The 26,048-nt window shown below is 40.9% G+C and overlaps 1 protein-coding gene across 1 annotated transcript in view; it reads left to right on the top strand.

Moving 5' to 3' along the window:
• Positions 1 to 13,928: 13,928 nt before the first annotated feature.
• The window catches only part of HTR1B (5-hydroxytryptamine receptor 1B), a 36,575-nt gene continuing 24,455 nt past the window's right edge, over positions 13,929 to 26,048 (top strand). Inside the window, exon 1 of the mRNA XM_004044314.5 lies at positions 13,929 to 16,135. Within this exon, the coding sequence (XP_004044362.3) occupies positions 14,899 to 16,071 (1,173 nt within the window). The 5' untranslated portion in view covers positions 13,929 to 14,898 and the 3' untranslated portion in view covers positions 16,072 to 16,135. The remainder of the gene's footprint in view (positions 16,136 to 26,048) is intronic.

The raw sequence follows: 26,048 nt of genomic DNA, 5'->3' as shown, positions 1-26,048 counted from the left end.
GGACCCTCCCCTATCTCTGTAGGCATTTGGCTGCCTCCTGCCGCTCTCACTTCCCCCCTCTGAAGAGGTACATCTAACTGTCATCAGAAGAGGGATAAAGACTGATCTTAACTGCTTTCTGCTGACAGGGTGCACTGTTTTGTGACCCAAATAATTTAGACCACATATTTACATTTTGAAGACGTTTGTATTTTACCAGTTATCTTTCAAACTGCTTTTATTTTTCAAAGATTAAAGTCACATGAACTAAAAGACATTATGGCCTTTATTTTTCCTTCCAAGAATATTTCTTCTAAGTGCTTATTTTCTTTAAACCAATTAATTAAAGCTTTTTTATATAACCATCACATACATAATACATATACAGACAGAAGAAGATCCAGTATTTATAAGATTTTTCATTCGCCCATCTCTTAAATGGATTATTGGCCTCAGGGTGGAGCCCTTCAAGAAGCAGGGCTAGGAAAGCATGCAGTTTCCAGGGCCTAATAAACAGTAATAGATGGAAGACAAAAACAGATTTGACAGAGATTTATCCACTTTTAATACCTGGGGTTCCATGAGGAAAACAGAGGTTTTATCTTAAGATGGGGTCCGTAGCACCTTTTCTATTTTTCTCAAGGAGTCCCATGATCTCAGAAATTATCTTAGGGCCTCTCATGTTTGCACCAAGAATGGCAAGACAAAATGGAGAAAAATAATTCAGTCGACTGAGAAAAAAACCTTTTCCAGAAGAACAAGATCCATGAAGAGAAAAATATAAAGGCCTTTTAAATATACGTATAGCTTAGATGTTTACTTTTAATTAGGCTGAGCCCTCTTTAAGAAAAATCCTTTTAAATCCCTTTTTACCCAACTTTAGTCATGACCAGTGGTCAGTATTTCTGGCTTTCGAACTTTATCAAAAGTAACCTCACAGATGAAACCAACAAGCCTCAACTAAGGTTATGACTTAACTGGGAATGCATAAGGTATTTTCAAAGAGGGGGTAAGCAGTTTTTACAAAACCTAGACTCTTTAATGGTAGCTCAGAGAAAGGAAGATTTACAAAAGGAAGCTAGAGGCTGGGCTCCGTGGCTCACGCCTGTAATCCCAGCATTTTAGGAGGCTGTGGTGGGCGGATCACGAGGTCAGGAGATCGAGACCATCCTGGCCAACGTGGTGAAACCCTGTCTCTACTAAAAGTACAAAAAAAAAAAAAAATTAGCCAAGAGTGGTGGAGCATGCCTGTAGTCTCAGCCAATCAGGAGGCTGAGGCAGGAGAATTGCTTTTACTCAGGAGGCAGAGGTTGCAGTAAACTGAGATCATGCCACTGCACTCCAGCCTAGCAACAAAGTGAGACTCCGTCTCAAAAAAAAAAAAAAAAAAAAAAAAAAAAAAAAAAAAGAAAGGAAGCTAGAAGTTGTTCATGGAGGGGAAGAGAATCAGCAAATGGTAAAAGTTACACAGATATTAACCAGAAAGTATTCATTCCCTAAGCTAGGATTGGACCTGGGGCACCATTGTAAAATGGCAGAGACCAAAAGAAAGTGCTGCCACGTGGTAACAAGGTTAAGCTCTCAAAAATTCAAAACAAGATGGAGACCTGCAGCAAAGTTTGTTACTGACCACTTTGTCAGGCTGGCTTGAACAGCAGGCTTATGAGGTCCTAGGCCCGCATTCTATCCTAAGGTACCCCTCTTTATGACAGAACCATACAGAAAGACACACAAAGCACACCAGATTGACTGTAGCTTAAGACTAGCCTCACAATTTTTTTTGCCGTTAATCAAAACTTTACAGAGAATATAAACAGTGATTTTGTCACCCATTGAACTGATTTGCACAGGGAAAGGGAGGCCAGAAGTCTGACTGGTAAAAAGCATTTACCCTTTTGCTGGCATGTCAGGCTTCTAGGTTCCCTTCCCCCAAGCTCAATTTTAAGCCAAGCAGTTTAAGGTTTGGGAAAATTAACTTTTCCCAGTTTGGCAGATGCACCCAAGGGGAGTGTCCTGTGGTATGGGGACACGATTACCATCTGCAAAGAGAGGACAGAGGAGGAAAAGGAGAAAGGTGTTTTTTTCAAAGGAGTGTCAGTGATTCAGGAGGCATTTAAGAGAAGTACAGACTGAAGATGATTGGTTACCCATATGGAAAGAGGGGAACAAGGTGTCCCTAGTTCCCTTCTCTTCCTGGAGTATATGAGGGAGAGAAAGAAGAGGTGTCCCCCTTTCTTTCTTGCGTCCTTATATCCCAGAGTCCTGGTGACCTCGGCAGGGTGCTGCCCATGGGTGCCAATGCAGCTTTCACTCATGTTAACAGGGTGGCCTAGGAGGTGGGAATTATCCACACTCACCCACATGCTGCCTTTCCCCCTCTGCTGTAGATAACCGTAGAGGTCCCCAGAGCTCATTTATCCGATGCATACTAGCATCACCTCTATCCATGAAACAGGCGCTTGGCTTAATCAACAGGAATTAGTCCTGCTCACCTACGCTGTGCCCCTTGACTTCTGTTGTCATCTTCCTCTGGATCCCTCAGATCCAGTTTTCCTTACTAGGGCTTCAACCCAAAGCATGGAATTGAGTTTGGGGCAAGAAGGTAACTCAGAAGCGTTCATGAACTCATTAAGTCCCAGGTGACCCTTGCCAGATTGCAGCCAGCAGCCGGCAGGGCTGCTCCTTCCCTGCTTCCTTATCATAATTCAAATGCTAATGTAAAGCTGTGGAGGCCGGCCCTCCTCAAACGAAAGAGAAAAAAGAGAGTCCCATGAATTGGGGCCCTGCCCTAGTAAAACACCGTTCAAAAGAAAAAAAACCTCTCACATAGAAAAGCTCCCTGTATTTGCAGGGCTGTGTTAACTCTCGACATGGTGGAGAAGGAAAAAAACAAAAAAAAAAAACAGCTTAAGTGCAGGACGGGTAAGGTGCCTGGGGAAGAAACCCTCTTGCACTGTCCAAATTGGTTCCTCCAATAGGAAGAGGAGTTCTTAATTACTGTGCCCTTTTTCTAGTTCAGAATGAGCTGGACTAGGTTAGGAAAGACTCCACGGGTGCGTGGCAGGAGGCGGTGGCGACCGGGAAACACTGCCAGCAAGCTGCGTGGGGCCTCTGGCCCCTGAGACCACCCTGGGGCCTGGGCAGTGGCTGTGATACACTCCTGCCCTGCATGGTCATTGGACGTAGCATGTGCACACGGCGGACATGACCATGCGCCCCAGCTGGGAGTGAGGGGGTAAGTGGGCAGCCACTGCTCACCCATCCATCTGCCTCGTGTGCCTGTGGCCATTAGGGTGGGAGGAGGGATGCACCTCTAAGAACAGACAGATATCACATTTTTCTGAATCGCATGTGTGATGGCTGGGCCAAATGCTCATTCTATGGAGTAGTATCTCTGCAATTTGCAGCAACACCCTTAACATTATAAAAGAAGAGATAGAAGCCATTTCAAACCATGAAAGAAGGAAGAAAGAATACCTTAGAAAAGTCTGGGAGTCTTGGTCAATGCCCTAATGAGTGATCAGGAAGGAAGCCAAGTCTAAGGGCCTTGTGGCAACACTGAGAAATGGACTCAGCCAGATGCTTTCAGTTGCCCCAAGACTGTATTCTAGTCCCACGCAACAGCTAGACCTCCCTGAAGGGAAACAAAACCGACATCCCTTTTACCTGAAAGAGAGAGATAGGTGGCAGGGTTGCATCCTGTCTTCTGTAACTGCGCCATTTGTTCTTAATTGGCTCACCGGAGGTTTGGTGCTTCATCTGCCTTCAGAAAAAAGTCTGAGGACGAGAAGCCTTGAAAATGAAAGTGAAAGAGAGTTTGGATCCGTATTTACCAACCCTCCAGGTATCCCTGTACAAGCCACCAAAATGTTGTGGTTTTTGTGCTCTTTAGCTCATCTAGATCCGAGTTCTTGTCTCACAACTAGGAAGAATTAGGTGCCTCGACACTGGGGAGTTAGTGGAGTAGAATTTATTAAGCAAAAGGAAAGTTCTCAGCAAAAAGGGGACATGAGGGATGGTTCCCCTACCCAAAAGCAGGGAAGTCCCCCATGTGGCTGGTTCTGGGGCCTTTTATAAACTCAGAATGGGGTGCATGCTGATTGGTTTGTGAATATGCAAAAAAGATTAAAGTGAAGATACCACTCAAAGGTGAGCAGAACAATGTAGAAAAACCAATTGGGAAAGGGTAGGTATATGTAAAATAGGTGAAGGGTGGGGGCCAATCGGAGGAAATTGTGCCAAACAGGAAGGGAAGTTCACAATCCAGTCTGAGGATTTAACTTGCAGCTTGGCTTTCAGGCTTTAAACTGTCTCCAGCTTGGAGGTGAGGTTTCTCTGGGGACCCGTCCCTATCTCCCTAGGCAATTGACTGCTTCATGCTGCTCTCAATATCTTGATTGATTACTTTAAATTTTTTTATATATATATTTTATATATTAAAATGCATCGCCATAGTACCATAGAAAGCCATTCCATCATACCAGAAGTTCTGTGCAATTCCACAGATGACTTCACCCCAACCCCAATCGCTGGTAACGACTGTCAACAGTTTTGCTCTCTGTAGTCTTGCCTTTTTCACAGTGTCATATAAATGGAATTGTACAGTTTTGGATCTGCCTTCTTTGACTTAGAAAAATGCATTCAAGTTTGATCCACATTGTTGCATGAATCAATAGTTCATTCTTTCTTATTGCTGAGTAGTATTCCATTGTATGAATGTACTACAGTTTGTTTTTCATTCATTGGTTGAAAGCCATCTGTGTTGTTTCTAAATTTTGGAAATTATAAATATAGCTACTATAAGCCATGTGCAGTTTTCTGTGTGAACATAAGTTTCATTTCTCTTGGGTAGATAACTTGGAATAGAATTGCTGGTTTGTAGATGTACATTTTATTTTATAAGAAACCTGCTAAACTGTTTAGCAAAGTGGCTGTGCCATTTTACATTCCAACCAACAAGATTTCCAGTTGCTCTGCATATTTGTCAGCATTTAATATTGACAGTATTTGGGGCAGGCATTATAATGGGTGCATAGTGGTATCTTATAGTGACTTAATTTGCATTTACCTGATGGTTAGTTACACTGACATTGTTTCATATGCTTTTATGTCATCTATTTACCTTTTTTGATGAAGAATCAATCACTTGAGATGTGCTTTGTGTCTGGCATATATTCTATATTTGTAAGTGTTCCAACTGCTTTTGAAGAAATATATGTTGTACAGTGGTAGAAATAGAATGTTTTCTATGCCATTTAGTTGACCTTGATTAAGTATATTGTTCAAATCTTTCATAGCCTCATTAAATTTTTGTCTATTTTACTATTTTATTAGCTAACAAGAAAATTATGTTCAAAACTAAATCTGATTATGGCCTTGTCTAGTACTCCTTTTAGTCCTATCAAATTTTGTTTTGTGTAGTTTGAAGCTATGGTCCTAAGATTCTTATGTCTTTCTGCTGAACTTAAATACCTTTATCACTTATTTAGCAATGTAAGAATTTTCTAGTGTTCACTCTGTTTATACTGGACAGCAGCCCTTTGTGCTATTGTGGGCATATATTTTAATTCTGCATATTTTATAGGACCAGGAAAACATTATTTTTGTATTTTTTCATAGGTTTACACTGTCCTTTGCTTTTCGTCCCTTCTTGAAATCTCTGCTTTCATGTAGTATCATTTTCATTTAGCCTGAACAACTTCCTTTATTATTTCTTATGGTCCTGTTCTGCTGTCAACAAATCCCTCACCTGTTGTTTGGCTGACAGCATCTGCATTTCACCACCAATTTTTAGGATATTAATTCATGGTATAGAATTACAGGTTGCCAGATTAAAAAAAACTTTTAGCTATGATAAGATGTCATTATATTACCTCCTGACTTCCATAGTTTCTGTCAATAAGTCAACCGCAGGCTTTCTGGTGCTCCTTTGAAAGTAAGTATCTCTTTCTCTAGCAGTTTTATGAATTTTTAAATTTGTCATTAGTTTTTTTTTTATTTTTAATTTTTTTTTTTTACCAGTTTTATCATTATGTTCTTAGCTATGGCTTTCTGAGTGTTTATTCTGGCTAGAGTTCTTGGAGTTTCTTCAGTGCTGTTTGTTTGATGTATTCATTATGTCTGTAAATTTTTGGATATTATCTCTCCAAGTACTTTTTCTTTCCCATTCTCTTGCTGTGCATGTATTTTAGATTATCTGACTCAGTCTCACTCTTACATTCTGTTTTTTTCTTTCCACTTTTCTTCTCTCAATGCTTCAGTTTATACTTTTAAAAATTATTTTTTAATTATTTTCATTACTTTGTGAGGTTGCTAATCTTATCTTTTTCTTTGTCTGGTGAGCTAATGCATCCATCCAATAAGTACTTAATATCAGATACTATATGTTTATTTCTAGAGTGCTTATTTGACTTTGTTTTTAAAGATTTCCATTCATTGTTGAACTGTTCTACCTTTCTATCCATTTAGACTATTTTTCTTTATTTTCCTTAGCATATTAATAATAGTTATAGATGCTTCCTGACTTATGATGGAATTACAAACTGATAAAATATCATAACTTGAAAATTCATTTAATACACCTAACCTACCAAACCTTGGAGCTTAGCCTAGCCTACCCACCTTAAACATGCTCGGAACACTTACTGTACCACATGTTGCTAGCTCAGGAAAAGATCAAAATTCAAAATTCAAAGTACAGTTTCTACTGAATGGGTATAACTTTCACACCATTTTAAAGGTGAAAAATTATGTGTTGACTGTTCAAAGTACAGTTTCTACTGAATGGGTATAACTTTCGCACCATTTTAAAGTTGAAAAATTATAAGTCAGGGACTGTCTGTATTTTAAAGTCCTTTCATGCTAACTCCAATATCTATATTATGTATGGATTTATTCCTATTGTTAGGTTTTTAAAATTATTGATCAATTTTACTTCCACAATGTGTATATCATACTTTTTATTGCAACCAGGTATTGTACATACAAGGGCTGTAGAGGCTTCAAATATTATTTTGCCCAGACAGAATTCAATGTTTCCTCTGTCAGGAAGAATGCATGAAGAGCTGACTATATCAACCAGTCAGAGACTGAGCTGAGTCAAAGCTGATTTGTAATTAGACTCAGTCCATCTGTGATTCATCCTGTTCTTTGGGCCTTGCTTTTGATTGACAGCCTGGAAGGTCTCTCTCTCCTCAGTCCTGAAATACTGCAGAAGATTCTTCACTGCTTTCAGAAATTTGAGCTTTACTCTTGTACATTTCCCCCACTGAGCTTCAAAATCTTGCAAATTTCTTGAAGGGAAGACCAGTCATGTATTTGACATAGACTCCTTCTCTGTAGGGGAACTTTTTCTTCTAACCACTCCAAGACTGTGAAAGATTTGATTTGCCTATTAGAATTTACTTACCCAATCCCCTAGTCTCCTGTTTAGTTGCAACACAGAGCAAATGTCCACATATCACCCTGACCCCAATAATCATTGAAAGCTCTGCTTCTTTCCCTTTTCCCCAGTACAATCTCTTTGCCTGGACCATGTCCAATCCACAATCTGTTCCCAGAGTCAGCAAATACCTTAAGGAAATAAAACAGGCAGTAATCATTTACTCACCTAAAAAATGCATTTCCTTTTGCAGAATTTTAGTTTATCTAATTATTCTTGCTTCCACCCTCTTCAAAGTTTTTAAAATATGGTTTTTTTACATTTATAGCTTTTTCAGTTGTTACTTTGGTAATGTTCACCTTTCATGACATCCTGCATTTTACTCAGAAACAGAACCCATTTCTCAGGATTTCTTAAAGTGGATCTGATTCAGATTAGTTTCTAAAATATAATTGAAGCTGCAAGATGTAAAGTCAAAAGGTGTTAATGGCTATGTTTTAACAACATGAGAAAAGCCCATCTACAGTGAAATAGATGAAAGAAATCTACCTGCAGACAGCAACCAACAGAAAAAGAAGAGTTCTGCTTGCGTTCCAGAATGCTGGTTTTTCCCAAGGTGCAGCTGCATTCCTATTTTGTCCAAAACTTGGTGGTTCAATTCCTTTTTTGACTCTAGGGAGCCCCAATCTCCTTGAAATAAATTCCTGTCTTTTGTTTTTAGGTTGATTAAATTGGTTTTCCATCACTTGTAATAAAAGTCTTAGTTAATATTATCATATTATTAAATAGGTCAACACAAATCATAATGTTGTTATTGTCATTCTTTTAGGCTTTTGCTTCTTAATGTTTAATCTAGATTTCCTGGCTCAATTTGCAATAAAGGTGATAAATGTGGCATCTTGCTGCATTCAACATGCTTATCTGACATAGTTTCTCATCCATTTCTTGTATCTTCAGGGGCCTTGGAAAACATATAGCCAAACATATTAGAACTGTATATTTGGCAAGAAGAAATAAGATCTGAATGAGGCTAGGAGGAGCTCTGCCATACATAAAGTGCAAAAGTTTTAGAACATTGGCACTTAGATTTGTTTTTGCTTACATTTTTGGTGTTTGCCTTGTTCTTAGTAACTGAACATGCTACACCAGGGATTTTTGGCTAATATGTTCTTTAAATAACTTTATTCAAATAAGTGTATCACCAGGGATAGGTCTCTTTATCTTTGATGAGTTCCTGATACATAAGGGGAAAAAGTCAGTTAAGTTCAACACACTAGGAAAAAAGAAAAGCAATTTAATTTGTATCGGTTATTTTTGTAACTGATATTCAAACTAACATGGTTAAATATGGAGAACAGGGGATATCGCTGTATTTAATACATTCCATCCTTACAATTTTTAAAAAGCTTTAATTATTTATTTCAACGTGTATATTTATGGGCCTGGGGAAAGTGTTAATGATAAAGAAAAAGATAATGAGAAGGAAGAGAGAAAAAAAAAGAATGGAAGATAACAGCAAAAATTAAAGCACACCCTGAATATAATTATGCCAAAACTAATCTGGGTAACAGCTTAGCTTGATTTCTATTTGGGCTGTGGACATCAAACTATGTAGTATATGATCACCTATCAACAGTACTTTTGAAATGATAGCTAGCTACACATAATCACAGTGCCCAGTTTTCTACCTGATTTTTACCACAATCACCCCCAACCTCCAATCCCTACCTTCACCCCCACATAAAAATTTGAAGGCGTCTAAACGAATATTACTATGGAGACTTAAATAGCTATGAGCAATGACATCATCTCACAGGCAGAAGGAAACGAAGTCATGGTCAGGTGAGCAAAATGGGTGGCTACGCTGAGCTGCATGGCCGATCCAGTGTAGAATACTGGTCAATGGTTGTAACTTGAAATTAGAGACTTGAACTTGAAAATTGATTCTATCACTTACCAGCTGTCTGACATTGGCAAAATTACTTCAATTCTCTAAGCCTCAACTTCTTTATCCAGAAAATGAGAATGATAATGACAACTCTCAGTGTTATAAGAAATAAATGTAAGAATGTACGTAGAATACATAGCATATGGCTTAGTATATTGGGTTCAATAAAGGATAATGATTCTTATTCATGAATGACAGGTAAAGAAGCAATAAAGCACCAGAGAGTGATGTCATTTTTCCTGTTTGAAATTAAGAATTTTGCTTTTCTTCGGCAAAATAAGTGTTTTGACTTTTCTTTATTTGTTTGAAAATAAAGACTGCATTTCTATTGCTTCGTCACTTAGGCTGAAAGACAACTTCACCATCAAATTGTTTGGTTTGGTTTTTCAAGAGAGACTTCATCTTGAACAGAGCTGCTTAATTACACTGCCAACTTAAAAAAGCAAGTTGTTTCTAAGTTTGGTGGATTTATTGGCATTGTTTTTTCATTCAGATATTTCTCATTGCCAAATCTCACTCTGTCCAAGAAAAAAAAAATTCAGCACACCATACTCTATGTAACCTTACTTACATTACTTAATAGTAGCTGTAAGATAGAATTTTTTTTTTTGAAGACCTACGTCTTCAGCCAGGAAATATGTGATTAGATCTTAATTGGGAGCTGGCTCTTCTAGCTGGATCTGGGCTATCTTTGAACCAGTAGTAAGTTACTTGTTGCAAGTATCTGTTCAAAGTAGCAAAGTGTTTATTCATATGGAGATAGGTATTAAAAATGTCTAAGTTATATATATTTGCTCTAAGTTTTGTTTGCATTCTTCCTTAAATAGAAATATGGCTTACATGATATTTGTATCCATATATAGACACATAGCAGAATTACCAATTTTTAGGGATTAAGTTACACCAAACTAACATTTAGGGAATAAAGCACCTGCCTTCATTACCTGGTAAGAAAGACCTCAAAATTTCTAATAAAACAGATGGAATGTAAATACCATGACACAAATATCAGGTCAAAGGCCTAATGTGAGGGCCAATGAATATGGAAAGGGATCTGGGCCTCATATGGTTTGGAAATCCTCAGAATTTGTCCGCAAAAATTACATGTATATCTATGTATGTATATGGTCATTTATCTGAACATTTTCATAGTTTTCATCAAGGAAGTCACAAAGGATGGTAAGAACCAAGTCACTGGGTGGACCTGATACTTTCATTGCCATCAGTCAGTTCTTTAAGGGATAGTTACTGGAGGAAGTATAAGATAAACCTAGAAATGGGCTGCCAGCACACATTAGGATGGTGCACACATCAGCTGGTGGTCTCCTGCTGCCCGTTTCTGAAGTGAAAAAATATATATATAGCTGGCCATAGATGGAGGAAGCAGAATTTGAAAGAAGCAGCAAGACAGGCCTCCACACCAGATTTCTCAAGCAGTGGGATGGTGAGTGCGGGGTTGTATTTTCCCGTATCAAAGGAGAAAAGTGACAGGCGCATGAGTGTTCTAACGTTTTTCTTTCAGCAAAGCAAAGATAAAATCAGGACTTTCTTTGCTCCTGGGCCTGGACCTCTTTCAAGAGTTACTCTCTGGATAGAAGACTCTAGGGATGCTGAAAGCAAGACTCAGTCGCCGCAGGCAAGAGAGCTGGCTAGGGCTGACTACGGTTAGCTGACTGCCAGCTTACATAGAGTTGAGTTGCAATAAATTCCGTGAGATATCTCTTGTGGTTGCTGCAGGCAGAGTATGTTTCCCTTGACAGTGTCCAGTCTGGTTAGCGCTGCGCTTTAAACTTCCCAGCCTGCGCCTCGAATTTGGTGCTGCAGCTGTAGAACTACATCTTTCTAGCATGGGAGAGGGTTCCTCGAGGATTCATTTTTCTTTGGTTCCTCCGCAGCCAGCTCACCGCTGGGATCTGGTTTTGTGTCGGCTCGCTGATTTCATTTCAGTTCCAGAGTTATTCTCCACTTATTCAGCTTCTGCTAAACGTACACGTGCGTGGAATTGATAATAAGGGAACCACATTAATTCGCAGTTTTAGTGCCCGGTGTTCATACGGGAGCTTGTTTCTACTCAACTAAGTTTTGCTGCGCTCAGGTAATCCATCTCCACCCTTCCCTTCCGCTACTGATTCCCTCTCTGCTCCTCGCCTGTCAGCTGAATTTCCCCCAAAACTTGCCTGGAGGTTCCTTCTAGCGCGGCTGGGGACTGCAGAGCTGGCACTTGGACCTTACCCAGCGGCCCCTACTCCGAAGGGGTGACCCAGGCACAGGCGACTTTACAGGGTCTCTTTCTCTCTTGGGTGTTTCACACACATGCGCATCTGTGCAAACACCTATGTTTTATGTGTTTTAAAGTGAGAAAGGAATACTTGAAATGCGGAAGTCAGGTTAAGGAAATGGGGTTCTTCACTGAACTCTGCCAAGATCCGGTCAATATGATGGCGGTGTGTGTTTAAGCAGCTCTTTACCAAAGAGGGTAAAATCAAACTGCCTACAAGGGGCGGATTCCTCTGGGAGTCTGGGACTCTGCGAAGCAGTGGAGGCATGGCTGGAGAAAGCCACAGGTCCCCAAACCGCTAAAGCCAAAAACCGTGTGGGGAACAAGTTTTGTTTTGTTTTTTCTCCTTCCCATGCTCCTGAGCAGAAATTAAAAGAGGAAAGGTCGCATGGAGCTGGTTACATTCCTGTCGGCCTTCCCCCGCTTCCCATCCCTTTAACACTTGTCTCTAATCGTTTCCAGTTCTCCTTGGATAACGGGAAAATTGTTTCCTGGCACCCCGCACTCCCACAGGACACACCCGCAATCGTACACACTTTTGATCCGTCCTGGCCAAGGCCCCCACCTAGCGGTTTAAACTCGCCGGCTTTGCTTCCCTCTTCTATGGTTTCTAAGTGAGCGCTGCAGTTGACAAAAATAATTGTTTATCTAGGTGGATGGGGTGGGAGAATGGGAAGGATCCCTTAAAATGTGGTGAAAATGAGGCTTAAGGTTGGTGGCAAAATGCTACGTGCTAGGACTGGAGGAGAAAAAGAGAGAAGGCTGTGCTTTTATCCTCAGGGTGGCTGCTGCAGCCCAGACCGCATCTAGAGGACGTCCTTGAAGAGCTGCCACCTTAGTTAAAGGAGTACCCTCACTCTCAATGCATGCATGTGTGTATGTGTGTTTTTCTTCAAAACACTTAACACTACAGAAAAGTAAAAGTATTAATTATTTACTTGTTCATGTAGTTATTGTCTGTCTCTTCTAGAATGTAAACTGCTGGAAAAGAGGGTCTGAGTCTACTCCCACTGGCCTCCATACCTCGGATGCCTAGAAAAATACTCAGCATAGAGTAGGCACTCTATTTTTTGCCTGCTTGCCTGGTTTAGAGAACCGGTAATTAAGGGAACTTGGGTTTGTGCTTTATTGCCTTGGGTAAAAAGCTCTTCTTTCAAAGGATCTCAATTACTCTTCCTCTAAAACTGGGTGGAGGGATCAGATCAGATAGCCTTAGGTTCTGACACAGAATGATTCTCTTTAAAATATATGTGCGCTTAAACAGATGAATTCATTTACAATGTAGTTTTTATTAGATACACTCTAGGTGCCAAACATGGATCTAGGCTCTAGGAATTCGTAGTGGGGATCATTTAATCCTTCGAGCTGAAAATACCTTGTCCTTTCCTGGAGCTTTTCTTCACACTTTCTGATTTGCATTTCTACCCTACATTTGTTTCTGTTGAGGTTAGGGGAGAAACTGAGGACAGGGGATCCGTCCCTGGTCATGAGACCTAGGTACTGGTATTGCATGCTGCAGCTTATGGCTGACATTCCCACATATTAGTTGAAGGCAAAGGAGACACACAAGATGGTGCTGATGATGGTTCCAGACCTCCCCGCCCCACCATCCCCCTTTTTTCTTGAATTCTGATGACCTCCTTTCTAGGTAGGCTGTTGGAAGGAACACGCTCACTGGCAACTGTTTTCCAGAGGCACTGAAGCACTGAGCAGCTGGAACAGGAGGGTGGAGCAGAAGGTTTAATTTCACATACAGTTGGCTTCTGTTTGTGATAACTTTTACATTTTCGCAGATAGCTTGTCTTTTTCCCTGTTGACTCATAGTTGAGTGAAAAACACAAATTTCTAAAACTAGATGAAAAAATAGTTTTTATTGTATCAAGAGTTAAGGACGGCAAAGTACAAAATGCAAACATTGGGCCCTCTACAGCGATATTACTGGTGACTCCTAACCTGGGTGTGGCCATCAGGGCTGGATATGATTTTAGAGCGGAGAGGTCAGAGACCAGGGCTTCCCCGCCTAACACTGGCCTCCTAGGGTGGGAGTGGTAGGCGGGAGCCTAGGGCCAGACTGCTGGACTAAGCCTGTGACCATGGCTAAGGACATGGGTCTCACTGGAGGTCAGCGCAGCAAGCTCTGATGTCCGTAGAGGCGAGAACAGGACGCCTTCTTCCCCTGACCAGAAATGCAGCTCCAGGTTGTCAGGGCTGGGAGGGTGGCCCGGGGTGGGAAGCGGGGAGATAGGGCGGTAGGACCCGGCGGGAGCTTCCTTGGCCAGGAAAGGAACAGGGCGGGGGGAAAAGAGGGAGGGAGAGAGAAAAAGGGAAGGTGATGGGGAGCGGGCGTCCGCACTCGCCGCGCCGCACGAGTTGCACTGCTCTGGCGGACCGGACCTGGACTCTATATAAAGAGCCCATCTGCTCCGTAGCTCGCACGCTTCTCCCGGGCCGGCGCACGCCGCGTCCCTCCAGCTCCCCCAGACACCTGCCCCTTCCCAGTGTGCCGCGCCAGGTCCTCCAGACCCGCGCACCCAGTGGCATGGCTCCGAGTGGCTCCCGTGGGACCAGGGTGGCGGTGGCGGCGGCGCGGCCCGAGCAGCCGCAACTCCAGCCCCCGTGTCTCCCCTTTTATGGCTCCGTCTCCGCGGGGCAGCTCGTCCGAGTGGCCAGAGAGTGAAAAGAGAGGGAGGGCAGAGCTCCGGCGCGAGGCGCGGCGCAGCGCTGCTCCTAGACTTCACCCCACCCAGCTCTGGCGGCCGCTGCAGCCCCCCAAAAGTGCCCCAGCTTGGGGCGAGGGGTGGGAATGCAAGATCTCGGGACCTCTCGCTGGCCTGCAAGCTTTGGTCTCTACACCTAGGAAACTCCTGTGGGCAAAGTCTGCAGATCCAAAAGCGTCCAGGTTAGGAGACGCTCAGCCTCAAGCAACTGGGGTAAGAGATCCCATTTGGTCAAAGCCTTCTCCTCAAGCAGTACTTCACCCTCCTGCACTAGACGCCTCCAGGGAGCTGGAGCGGAGCAGGGCTCGGTGGGCCAGCTCTTAGCAACCCAGGGCTAAGACCCGGTGTGGAGAGGAACAACCACAGACGCGGCGGCTTCGCTAGGCGCTCTGGAAGTGCAGGGGAGGCGCCCGCCTGCCTTGGCTGCCGCACCCATGACCTCTAGTTTCAGCTGTGAACCTGGGCGGAGGAATAATTGAGGAACTCACGGAACTATCAACTGGGGACAAACCTGCGATCGCCACGGTCCTTCCGCCCTCTCCTTCGTCCGCTCCATGCCCAAGAGCTGCGCTCCGGAGCTGGGGCGAGGAGAGCCATGGAGGAACCGGGTGCTCAGTGCGCTCCACCGTCGCCCGCGGGCTCCGAGACCTGGGTTCCTCAAGCCAACTTATCCTCTGCTCCCTCCCAAAACTGCAGCGCCAAGGACTACATTTACCAGGACTCCATCGCCCTACCCTGGAAAGTACTGCTGGTTATGCTATTGGCGCTCATCACCTTGGCCACCACGCTCTCCAATGCCTTTGTGATTGCCACAGTGTACCGGACCCGGAAACTGCACACCCCGGCTAACTACCTGATCGCCTCTCTGGCGGTCACCGACCTGCTTGTGTCCATCCTGGTGATGCCCATCAGCACCATGTACACTGTCACCGGCCGCTGGACACTGGGCCAGGTGGTCTGTGACTTCTGGCTGTCGTCGGACATCACTTGTTGCACTGCCTCCATCCTGCACCTCTGTGTCATCGCCCTGGACCGCTACTGGGCCATCACGGACGCCGTGGAGTACTCAGCTAAAAGGACTCCCAAGAGGGCGGCGGTCATGATCGCGCTGGTGTGGGTCTTCTCCATCTCTATCTCGCTACCGCCCTTCTTCTGGCGTCAGGCCAAGGCCGAAGAGGAGGTGTCGGAATGCGTGGTGAACACCGACCACATCCTCTACACGGTCTACTCCACGGTGGGTGCTTTCTACTTCCCCACCCTGCTCCTCATCGCCCTCTATGGCCGCATCTACGTAGAAGCCCGCTCCCGGATTTTGAAACAGACGCCCAACAGGACCGGCAAGCGCTTGACCCGAGCCCAGCTGATAACCGACTCCCCCGGGTCCACGTCCTCGGTCACCTCTATTAACTCGCGGGTTCCCGACGTGCCCAGCGAATCCGGGTCTCCTGTGTATGTGAACCAAGTCAAAGTGCGAGTCTCCGACGCTCTGCTGGAAAAGAAGAAACTCATGGCCGCTAGGGAGCGCAAAGCCACCAAGACCCTAGGGATCATTTTGGGAGCCTTTATTGTGTGTTGGCTACCCTTCTTCATCATCTCCCTAGTGATGCCTATCTGCAAAGATGCCTGCTGGTTCCACCTAGCCATCTTTGACTTCTTCACATGGCTGGGCTATCTCAACTCCCTCATCAACCCCATAATCTATACCATGTCCAATGAGGACTTTAAACAAGCATTCCATAAACTGATACGTTTTAAGTGCACAAGTTGACTTGCCATTTGCAGTGGGGTCGCCTAAGCGACCTTTGGGGACCAAGTTGTGTCTGGTTCCACAGGTAGGTCGAATCTTCTTTCGCGGTTTCTGGGTCCCAGCGAGGCTCTCTCTCCTGGGCAAGGGCAATGGATCCTGAGAAGCCAGAATAGTCCTGAGAGAGAGCTCTGAAAGGAGAAGTGTTGAAACTAAATATAGAGCTTCCCTGCCCAGGAGGAGGCTCACTTCCTCCCCTCAAGCCCCGGGCTCAGCACTGACCCTGCGGCAGCCAATCCCAAAGGGGGTTGCAACTTTTAAAAATTGATAATGGAAGGGAATCCCTGCCCTGCTTTGGTATCGTGGATAATGCCCACTAGAAGCAGTGTACTTGTAATTGTTGTCTGAAGCCTGTCTGAGACAGATCTACGTACAGCCTGGCAGTACTTGAACTAGACGCTTAATGCCCTGTGTTTTTGGGGAGAACTTTGTGTTACAGCTTAATTTAAGAACAGTTACTTTGGCATCATTCAGTCTTCACTTTTTGTCTATTTAAACTTGGTTGGAGAAACTTGTGGATTTGGTGCTTCAAACCCTATGTGTGGCTTGGATGGCGCAGAGAAACCTTGAAGAGTTAACAGCAAAATTCTGATGCTGAGATCTCTATTTTTATTATACTTGAAACTATATGGGGGTGGGTGGGTGGGAATGGGAGATGAGGAGTGTTAAACTGAGAATCAACACCTATGATTGTTTGTTTTCTGCAGATTTATAATTTTGTAATTCCTGTTTAGCGATTGTCAAGCCACAACTCTAACAAACAAACCATTATGTGTGCTAGTGCCAAAGTCTGCAGACTGCTTTATTTTTTCTCTTAATTTCATGTACCTGTCACTTCACACATTTAAATCCCCATAAATGAAGGGTATGATGGGTGACTCAGCCCACACTGCTGCTATATTTCTTACTAATGCAATTGGTAAAACCGATTAGTATTGGAAATATACTGTTTCTTAACAAGAAAAGTGTCTTTATTTCTTATCCAATTTAGTGAGATGTGAAGGAGACTGATGACATGGGGATAGTTCTTACACAATTGAGGAATGGGGTGGGGGCAATAGGAGGATGTATATTTTGACTTGTAAAAAAATCTTAAAATGCATGAAACTTTTATCTGATAGTCATTTGCACTCTCCTTCCCATCTGTGATTCCTTGTGTGCTAACATATAAAGAAACCAAGAGAACTATCTTCCTTCTCCAGAAACCTTAAAAATACAGTTAAGGGCCCTAAAAACGATATTGAAAAGAAAATAAACTTGTTTCTTTTTTGTTGTTGTTGTTATTGAAGTTTGGGCAGGAGAAAAGATTGCTAGAAAATGACATATAAGAACTTTAGAAAAGCTTAGAGAAACTAAAATTGAGCCTGTTTTTGTCTTGTTTTTTGTTTGTTTAAAAAAAAAATTGCAGAACCAAACCTCAGACTTACTAACAATCAGGAAACTGGCAAGCTTTTGACCTTTGTAAATTTGTTACCAACCGGATATCTCAATTAATATAATATCTGGAATACTTTAAATTTATCAGTCTTTTCAAATTTCAAGAATACTTAGTTATTTCAAATTTCCTCTGAGAGCTCCCTAATACAGGATAAAGTCATGCAATAAAATATGAAAAAAATGTATATTTTAATAAGAAGTAGCCCTGAGGGATTATCTGCATGGAAAAAAATGTATATGTACAGCATTTAACATGCCAAAGAAAATTCACACCCCTTTCCTCAGAGGGCATTCTGCAGTTGATACCTTTTGTCTGCAGAAGCAAGTTGTCTTTGTGAAATGGATTCACTCCTTGCTTGAAACTCCCCAGTCCTGTTTGTCAGACAATAAATACATTGAGCTGAAGTACACTGCTTGCCTACTGTGCAGACCTTCACCTTGGGTAATCACTCTTGAAAATATACTATTCAAAGATTCACATATAAGCTAACTAGAAAGGGGAGTTTTGATCAATATTTATACCTGTCACTGGTGTGAGAGAAAATTTTAGGCATTAGATTTGCCTATACTTCTGCTGGATCCCAAGTTTCTTTGTTTGCTTTTTGTGATATTTCTCCTATGGAGGAATGTGCATAGAGCATGGTGTTTGTTTTTATGTTATTAATACTATGGTCTTCTGTTTACACAGTTGTATTTTCTTTGGTCCTAAGAGGCAATTAAGTCAACTTCTGAGAGCCTTAGGGGGAAACATTAATTGAAACAAATAGCCACTTTCAAATGATTTCTTTATAGGGTACCTGCAATGATGGTGTCCTCACATTAACAAAACACAATCAGTTTAGTCGAATGGGTTGTTTGCCATTTTGTAGATTAACCAACTAAATTATTGCTTGACTATTTGGCTGTATTGCCTGGATTTGGGGCATATTGTATGAAATAGAAGCTTGCAAACCCTTATAGTTATAAGAGATATAGAATCATCATTCTGCATTGCACATGATTATGCAAAGTGTAGTATTCATCCCAGGGGTATGTAGTTAAGACTGTTAAGCTCCTTTTCAGTTACTGTTGCCTATAGCATAGTTTATTTCATAAACTAGGCACATGGCTTTTTTGCAGAACATGAAGCGGGAGATGGAAATGTTTAACTTACATAGCAATGGAAATATATTTTCATTGGCTGTGGTAATAAACAACATTTTCCATATTGTTTAATTGCACAAATTTTCACAGAAATATATGAATGTATACTCACTCAATATTACCAGTATTGTCTTGTGTTTCTAGGAATTTTAGAGTTTCCTTTTAAAAATGGACACTACACCCATGAATGAATGTTTATTGAGTTCAACAAATTTTCTAAAGAACAATATTCTTAACTTTTCCTCTCTATTATCTTAGTTTTGTCTTCTTTAACCAGGAAACCCTGAGAAGATTATAATTCACTGAAGCAGTAAAATATCAGATTATGTGTATTTGATGGAGTTGCTGTGACTGAAAATTGCCTTTGGTATTCCATCTTTCAGGAAATGTATCATTGGAAATGAAATTTAGGAAAATAAATAAAAGTCCTTTTGTGTTCTAAAAAGCGTCGGGTAGTAGTTCTATTATTATGGAAAGATTGGTTCCTTGGATTCTGGGGTTGTGTTTAGGAGTTTGACCCTTCATGAGAGAATGACTAATAGTAAATGATACTTTGGCTGCCTGATATGTGCTGCCATGACTTGGGGGATTTAGTTTATATCTGAAGGAAGAATTTGAAAGGAAAGAAATGGGTTGTGCTTTCATATTCTGCAAAGAGAGAGGGTTAGATCCACTATCACAAGAGTTTTCCAGATTAGTTTTTAGAGGGGACCTTTAGTCTCTAGGCTAGGTAGTGAGATTCCAAGGACTGTATGGTGCTTAAAATACAGGAGGAACTGGGTTAGAAGAAGACTTAAGAGGAGTAGACTGACCTATCTTAAGACCAGTGAAGTAGGCAGAAAGGTAGCTTTTGTAGTCAGTCCTAGGTTTGAATTGCAAATAAAGTATGTTAGAAATATGTGGTTCTTTTTCTCAAATACTGTCTACCTACAAGTTGATGTGAAGGCTTAGAACCTATACATGTAAAGCACTTATTGAGATGCCTGACACTTTTTTGGCTCTCAGCAGACAGGACTTCCTCTTAGCCATTATTTCCCATTGTCTCCTTTGTGGATGCAGAGTGCCTGTAGCACAGAACAGGGATACTTGGGAGAAGTTGGACTGGAGAAGATCAAACTAGCCTGAATGGGAAAAACTTGGCAAAAACTAGAAGCGACTGAGCTTTACAGCCTTTTACAACTAATCCCCTATGCAGGTGACATACAGCCCAAAGAACAAAAGGGAACATGAAGGATGGTTTGCGGTGGCTCTATCAGCCAAGAAGAAATTGCCAAATGTTTAATTATTTCTTATAGCGTCCTTTTATTCACTTTTAAACCCTCTTCCTCTTCCTTGTCTAGAGATTTCTGGCTGTCTTTCTAGAATCCAAAGTCCCTGGCCACATCCACATTTTTAATTTGCAGCACCTCATTTTTCACTTCTCTGCTTTTTTCTTACCTGTATCAAATCATGATAACCAATAATGATGTTTATGGTTCTTGTTTTAGCTGTGAAGGGCTGATTAAGTAATTAAGGGTTTTCACATTATCTAAAAGGGAATTGTTGAGCCAAAGGAATGTGTAATTGGTGGGGATAAAGGCTTTCAACTGGGGCATCTACTCGAGGTAGAGAAAGGGTGGGAGAAGGGAAGTCTGCACTGTTCATCGAAACCCACCCTGGAACAATCCACCAGGGGGCAGAGTGTCTCTGAGATGTTTAGCAGAAGCAGGCGCAGACCATTCAGGATCTCTAAATCCCTCTTCCAGGGCATTTTGCAACTGATATTAACGCCTCTAGACTCAGTGAAAACAAAGTTCCATGAGTCAAGGGAGAGGAGGTTTATCGCTGATTAGAAATAGCAGATTTTTCAGAGCTGTAAATTCAGGCAGAGGATCTCCAAATCAAACCTAAAGTTTTTCTTCATATATGCAAACTCAGTTTTTAAAATTCATCTCTAGTCCTGATATAATGCTAAAATCTTAGCATTTTAAAACATTGTGACCTTTTATTAATGTGGCACTGAGCGAATCAGAAGTTAGGAGACAATGTACCTATTTCAAAATAAAAGGAGCTAATTATTTACGTAAACATGTTTAACCATTATGATTTTTCTCATCACTGTGTTTTTCTTTTCAAAAATTGTTTTGATTTAAGGTTGATATATCCATAGTTCAAAGGTAGAACACTTGCCATTTATGATTGAAAGAGATGTCTTTTTTTTTTTTTTTGCACAGAAGTAAGGTTTATTTATATGTCAGTTTTTCCCAAAAGACAGACGCTGAAGTCTGTGTAATTTTGGCATTTTAAAAACAGGCATATAGAAATGTGAGTACAATCTTATGTTTCACAAAAATCAATTTCAGCATCAGAAAATGGATCACATAAAACGAGAAAACGAGTGAGATTATATCATTGCCATTCTCCTATAACGTAACTGTTACTCTAGCATTTTCATTATCCCCAATGGGGAGTTTTCTATGTGCCATTTCATACATCTGTCAGTTAAATCAGAATTTTAAAGTCAACACTCATATTTTAGGATTATACTAGGATTTTCAGTGCTCCCTGAGGGAGAGCTAGTCCCTGGAATTGAGCCATCTGTCAAAGAGAGTAACTTAACACTATTCCGAGTATAATTTGTAAAAGAAAATGTCCATTTCTTTTTACTTATTTGTATATATCTCAAAAGATCAGAGAAATCCTTTTCAAAACTACTAAATGAAAATCCATATGACAAGAATGGTCTTATAATATTTCCTGTACCAAAAGTGAACAGATGGTGATGAGGGGATCCATTTATGGTAAATGCTTTAAAAATCTACACAAGCCCTGCTTAAATGATGTAAGAAGGCATGACTCACATCCTCTCTGACTCTGTGGGAACATTCCACCCATCGGCCTCTGGCTGGTCATCCTATGTAGGGAGAACCAGATTTCAGGATATCTCCTGCTTACAAGTATGGTGACCATATGTGGTGATGGGACAGTAGTGATAGAGCAGTCCACAAAGGTTAGATTCCTTGGCCTGAGAGCTGTGCCCACAGTACTATTGTAAACACTCTTGCGTGTCTCTTCTAAGCCCATTTGCTTAATTCAGTTTGTGACAGAGTCTGCTGACATGCAGATCCCCCTGTGGTTCATCAGTCCATTTGCTCATTTATAATCGCAACTGGCTCAGGAGAGGGGCTGATCTGATTTTCTGGAGAAACAGTTTCACCACTCTTCATCTTTCCATCCCAGTCTTGCCTAGCCTTAAGGTTCTTGATGTTCACTCTTCTGCCCTGCCCCTCTAGGCTTTCCCATACAATGCTGCATGTTGGGGTAATCACACAATGGGAAGTTGGGAAGTAGCTACTGGTCTAAAACCCTCCAACATATTGATGGGTATAAAACGCAAGAGAAAATCTTTGAAGTCAGACAGACCCAACTTTAAATCTAGGTTTTGCTATCATGAGCAAGTTCCTCTGTGATGTAATAATGCACACCTTGGTGTTTGAAGTTAAGAATTAAGTAAGATAATGTAATTGTCTTCAACCTTGGCATCACATTTGATTTATCAGGGGAGCTTTTAAAGAAAACTTGCTCAGACCCTGTATGAGATGAATTACATTACATTATTTGCAGTAGGGTCTCATATTCTTATTTTAAAACTTCTCCCTGGGTAAAGCTCTTAGTATAATACTTACCTCAAACAGGATGTATAGGTGTGAATGGGGACCTTGAATGAAATGGGAAGTCAAATAGTTTTGGTTTTTCACAATGGGGCTTCTCAAAATTTACAATGGGCCCATAAGTCACCTGAGAAGTTTGTTACAATGCAGATTCCAATTCAGTAACTGGTCTGTGATGGGGCCTGGTATTCTGCATTCCTAATAGGCTCCAGCAGATGCTGATGATGGTGGTCAATGGATCACACTTTGATTAATAAGGATCTACAGGAAAATATATCTTAGTTATGCAGCATTGGTCATTGACTATATGTATATCTCAACCAAAACAAAAACAACACATAACTTGCAGATGAAAAAATTGTGCTTTTTAATGTACAAAGGTTGTGTTTTCTCAGCTTGTTTACATGGTATTCATATCTCAGTTTCAGCAGCTGTTAAACGTTTCTCCTTAAATGCTTTCTCCCAGATGCTTTAAATCCTCAATCTACCCTAAAACAAACTATTCACTTCTGGGTCTGAATCAGCAAAGCATGACCCTCACATTCAGGCCTCTGTTTTTACATAATTTCTAACTAAGGACTTTGCCTTTTGTTAAAAAAAGGAAATTCATTTAAAAACGAAAGCAAATGATAAAACAACAAAGAAATAACAATTGCTAACATATGGCAAAAGGCACAACTTCTTTGGTGCTCTATTTCACTTAATAAACCCACTAGGCTTCCTTTTGTTAATACATATGCATGCATACTCCCACATACACATTTATATGTTATATAGATATTTATGTTTTGTGAACAAAAGCAACAATTTAATCAAAGCTGCAAGAGGTGTGCTTTCATGCATTAATTTTATTATTACTGTCTTTTAGAGAAGTAATACTCAGAGCAGTGATCCAGCAACTTTTTGATTTTATAGAAAGCCCCTCCTCATTTTAAATCTCCAAAATATTTTGTGAGTATTTTTCATGGAAAGTAATTTAAACTATTTAATGGGAAATGTTTGTCAACTTCTTGGCATCTGCCCATAAAACCAAAAACTGTTGTTTCCTAAGCCTAGGTTGGGAATAAAGAATCAAAGGATCTCACTTCAGAAAATATCCATTATTTTATTTTTTTTTTACTTGTGTTTGAAGTTGTGGCCAAGTAGGTCTTTATTCAGCATTACAAAACAAAGTTAAAGGTCTTTCATCTCTTCCGTGAACAATTATGATGCTTCAAGTTTGATTCCAGAAAAGACACATTGCTGGAAATTCAACTGTTTTATTTCAAAGGAGCAGCAGCTGGGGATGGAACTGGCATGACTGAGCACTTACTGTGTGTCACATACTTAAATATCCACCCACCCCATTTAATCATCGTAACACTGTCAGGGGGCAGGTATTATATTAGCATCCTCACCAATCAGGTAGTATGACAATTTGATCCAGTTTTTCAGGTTACAGAGTTATGATGACAGCCCCATTTGAATACTTTGTATTCAGATTTTAAAAGGAAACTACATTATTATGTCTGTTTCACTCAGTCTTTGAGAATAGTGGTTTTTTTTAAATGCTATTCTGAAGCATTAAAGTAGAATAGAACTTTAGGGATGTATTTCTAAGTACAACGTTGTATCTAGGGAACATGGGTTTCCTCTTGGGCTGCTCCCAAACATCTCCCCCTCCCTGTCTGACTCCAACCCTAACCAACCAGGGCACATACCTTGCCTCCTGACCTCTTCTAGGGAAGCTGGTATGTATAAAAATATAGATTTTAACTCCTGGATATGGTACTATTAAATATAGATGCTTTTGCTATGATGAGTAATGCATGACAGGAGGAGGCGTTTACCATTTATAGAAAGTTAGTTTGAGATTTATATCCCATTTTTACATGGAGTCAAATTTCTGGGTGAAAAGTAAACTCAGGCAAATAGCAAAATGTTTTCAAATGTTATGGTTGTTTTTGCATTATATAAATAAAACTTCTAAATTAATGTCTTTATCTTTTTTTATAATCATATTCCTTATTAGCAGAGTCCCTCCTGCTAAGAGCTTTAAATTGCTTTCCTCTCCCCTCATAATCCACCCCCAGACCCCAAAACAACACCATAAACAACAAAACAAATAAATCTCAGGGATAGAAACTTACCAGTATTCACGAAACTACAAAACTGACTTAAAACCCAAATATTTAGACTAGTTGTAAAAGAAATTAAGGAGCAAACATTATAATAGCGAGTGTGCAAAGTTGTAGACTCGCCTTTGGGAGAAAATTTTACTCGAAATACTTTTTGTCCTATGTCTTTGATTATTTTCACTCATTTTTAGGTGGAACAAAAAAATACACAGAAATTTTAGTAAATTTGGAAATAGAATTAAAGCCCAGGCTGACCTGGATTCAAATTCTAGATTTGTCACTTACCCGTTGTGTGACCTTAACCTCAGTAAGCATTAATTTCTTTATCTGTTAATGTGGGGAAAATAGTGCCTTATCCATAAGCTTATTAAGAGGATTAAACAAGCTACTGTGCGGTAGGCTGAGGCAGGAGAATCGCTTGAAACCAGAAGGTGGAGGTTGCAGTGAGCCAAGATTGCACCACTGCACTCCAGCCTGGGTGACAGAGCGAGACTCCGTCTCAAAACAAAACAAAACAAAACAAAACAAGCTACTGTGTGGCAGTTCTTAGTCTAAATAGTCTCTAAACATTATAGGTGTTTACCAGATACTGGCTTCATTCTGTTCAGACAAAATAAGCCAGGTGTCTATCCAAAGATTATGAAATTTGGAGTCAGCACAGCTGTTTAAAATGTTGGGTTTTTTTCTTACCAGTATGTGATTTCAGAAAAAGTATTTAATCTCTGTTAAGTCTCAGTTTTCCTGTCTCTAAAATAAGACTAATATGATCTATCTTGAAAGAATAAGGGGATTATATTATTATTATATAGTAAGTGTAGACACCTGAGACAGTTCTTGCAGCAAGGCAATTGCTCAGTAGACCTTAGTTTTCTTCTTTTTCAACTTTCTTTCCCATCTTTGGAAGTTAAGGCCTGATATCGTATTCTATGCTTCAATGTTGGTTAAAATTCCATTTATTATTGAAAGTGAGATCTGTGTAACTTTGTGAGATTGGAACCAGTTTTACTGATTCTGTTTGGAAATTGCTTATATGCCGTGATTCAAGGGGTGCTAGAATAATTACCCCATTTCCTGCCTAATGTGTATTAATTAGAATCATCATTTTGAATATTTTAAATCACAAATACATTTTGAGGTTTCAGCACATTATCCATTTACACCTTATTGTGAATTAGTTTGTTCATGCTACATATTACTTGAGAACATTAAAATAATGTTTACTCATAGGCTGGGTGTGGTGACTCACGCCTGTAATCCCAGCACTTTGGGAGGCTGAGGCAGGCAGATCACTTGAGGCCAGGAGTTCGAGACCAACCTGGCCAACATAATGTCTCTACTGAAAACACAAAAATTAGCTGGATATAGCACGCCTATAATTCCAGCTACTTGGGTGACTGAGGCATGAGAATCACTTGAACCCAGGAGGCTGAGGATGCCGGGAGCTGAGATCACACCACTGCACTCCAGCCTGGACAACAGAGTAAGACTGTCTCAAAATAAATAAACAAATAAATAAATAAAAATAACATATTTATGCAGAACACTAAAACAGTGTGGGGTTTGTATATAAAAAGATAAGGTAGGACTTATTTTG

The sequence above is a fragment of the Gorilla gorilla genome, chromosome 5 (assembly GCF_029281585.2).
Source record: "Gorilla gorilla gorilla isolate KB3781 chromosome 5, NHGRI_mGorGor1-v2.1_pri, whole genome shotgun sequence".
Taxonomy (NCBI): domain Eukaryota; kingdom Metazoa; phylum Chordata; class Mammalia; order Primates; family Hominidae; genus Gorilla; species Gorilla gorilla.
The sequence above is the reverse complement of the archived record's forward strand: the minus strand, read 5'-3'. Positions and strand labels throughout refer to the sequence as shown.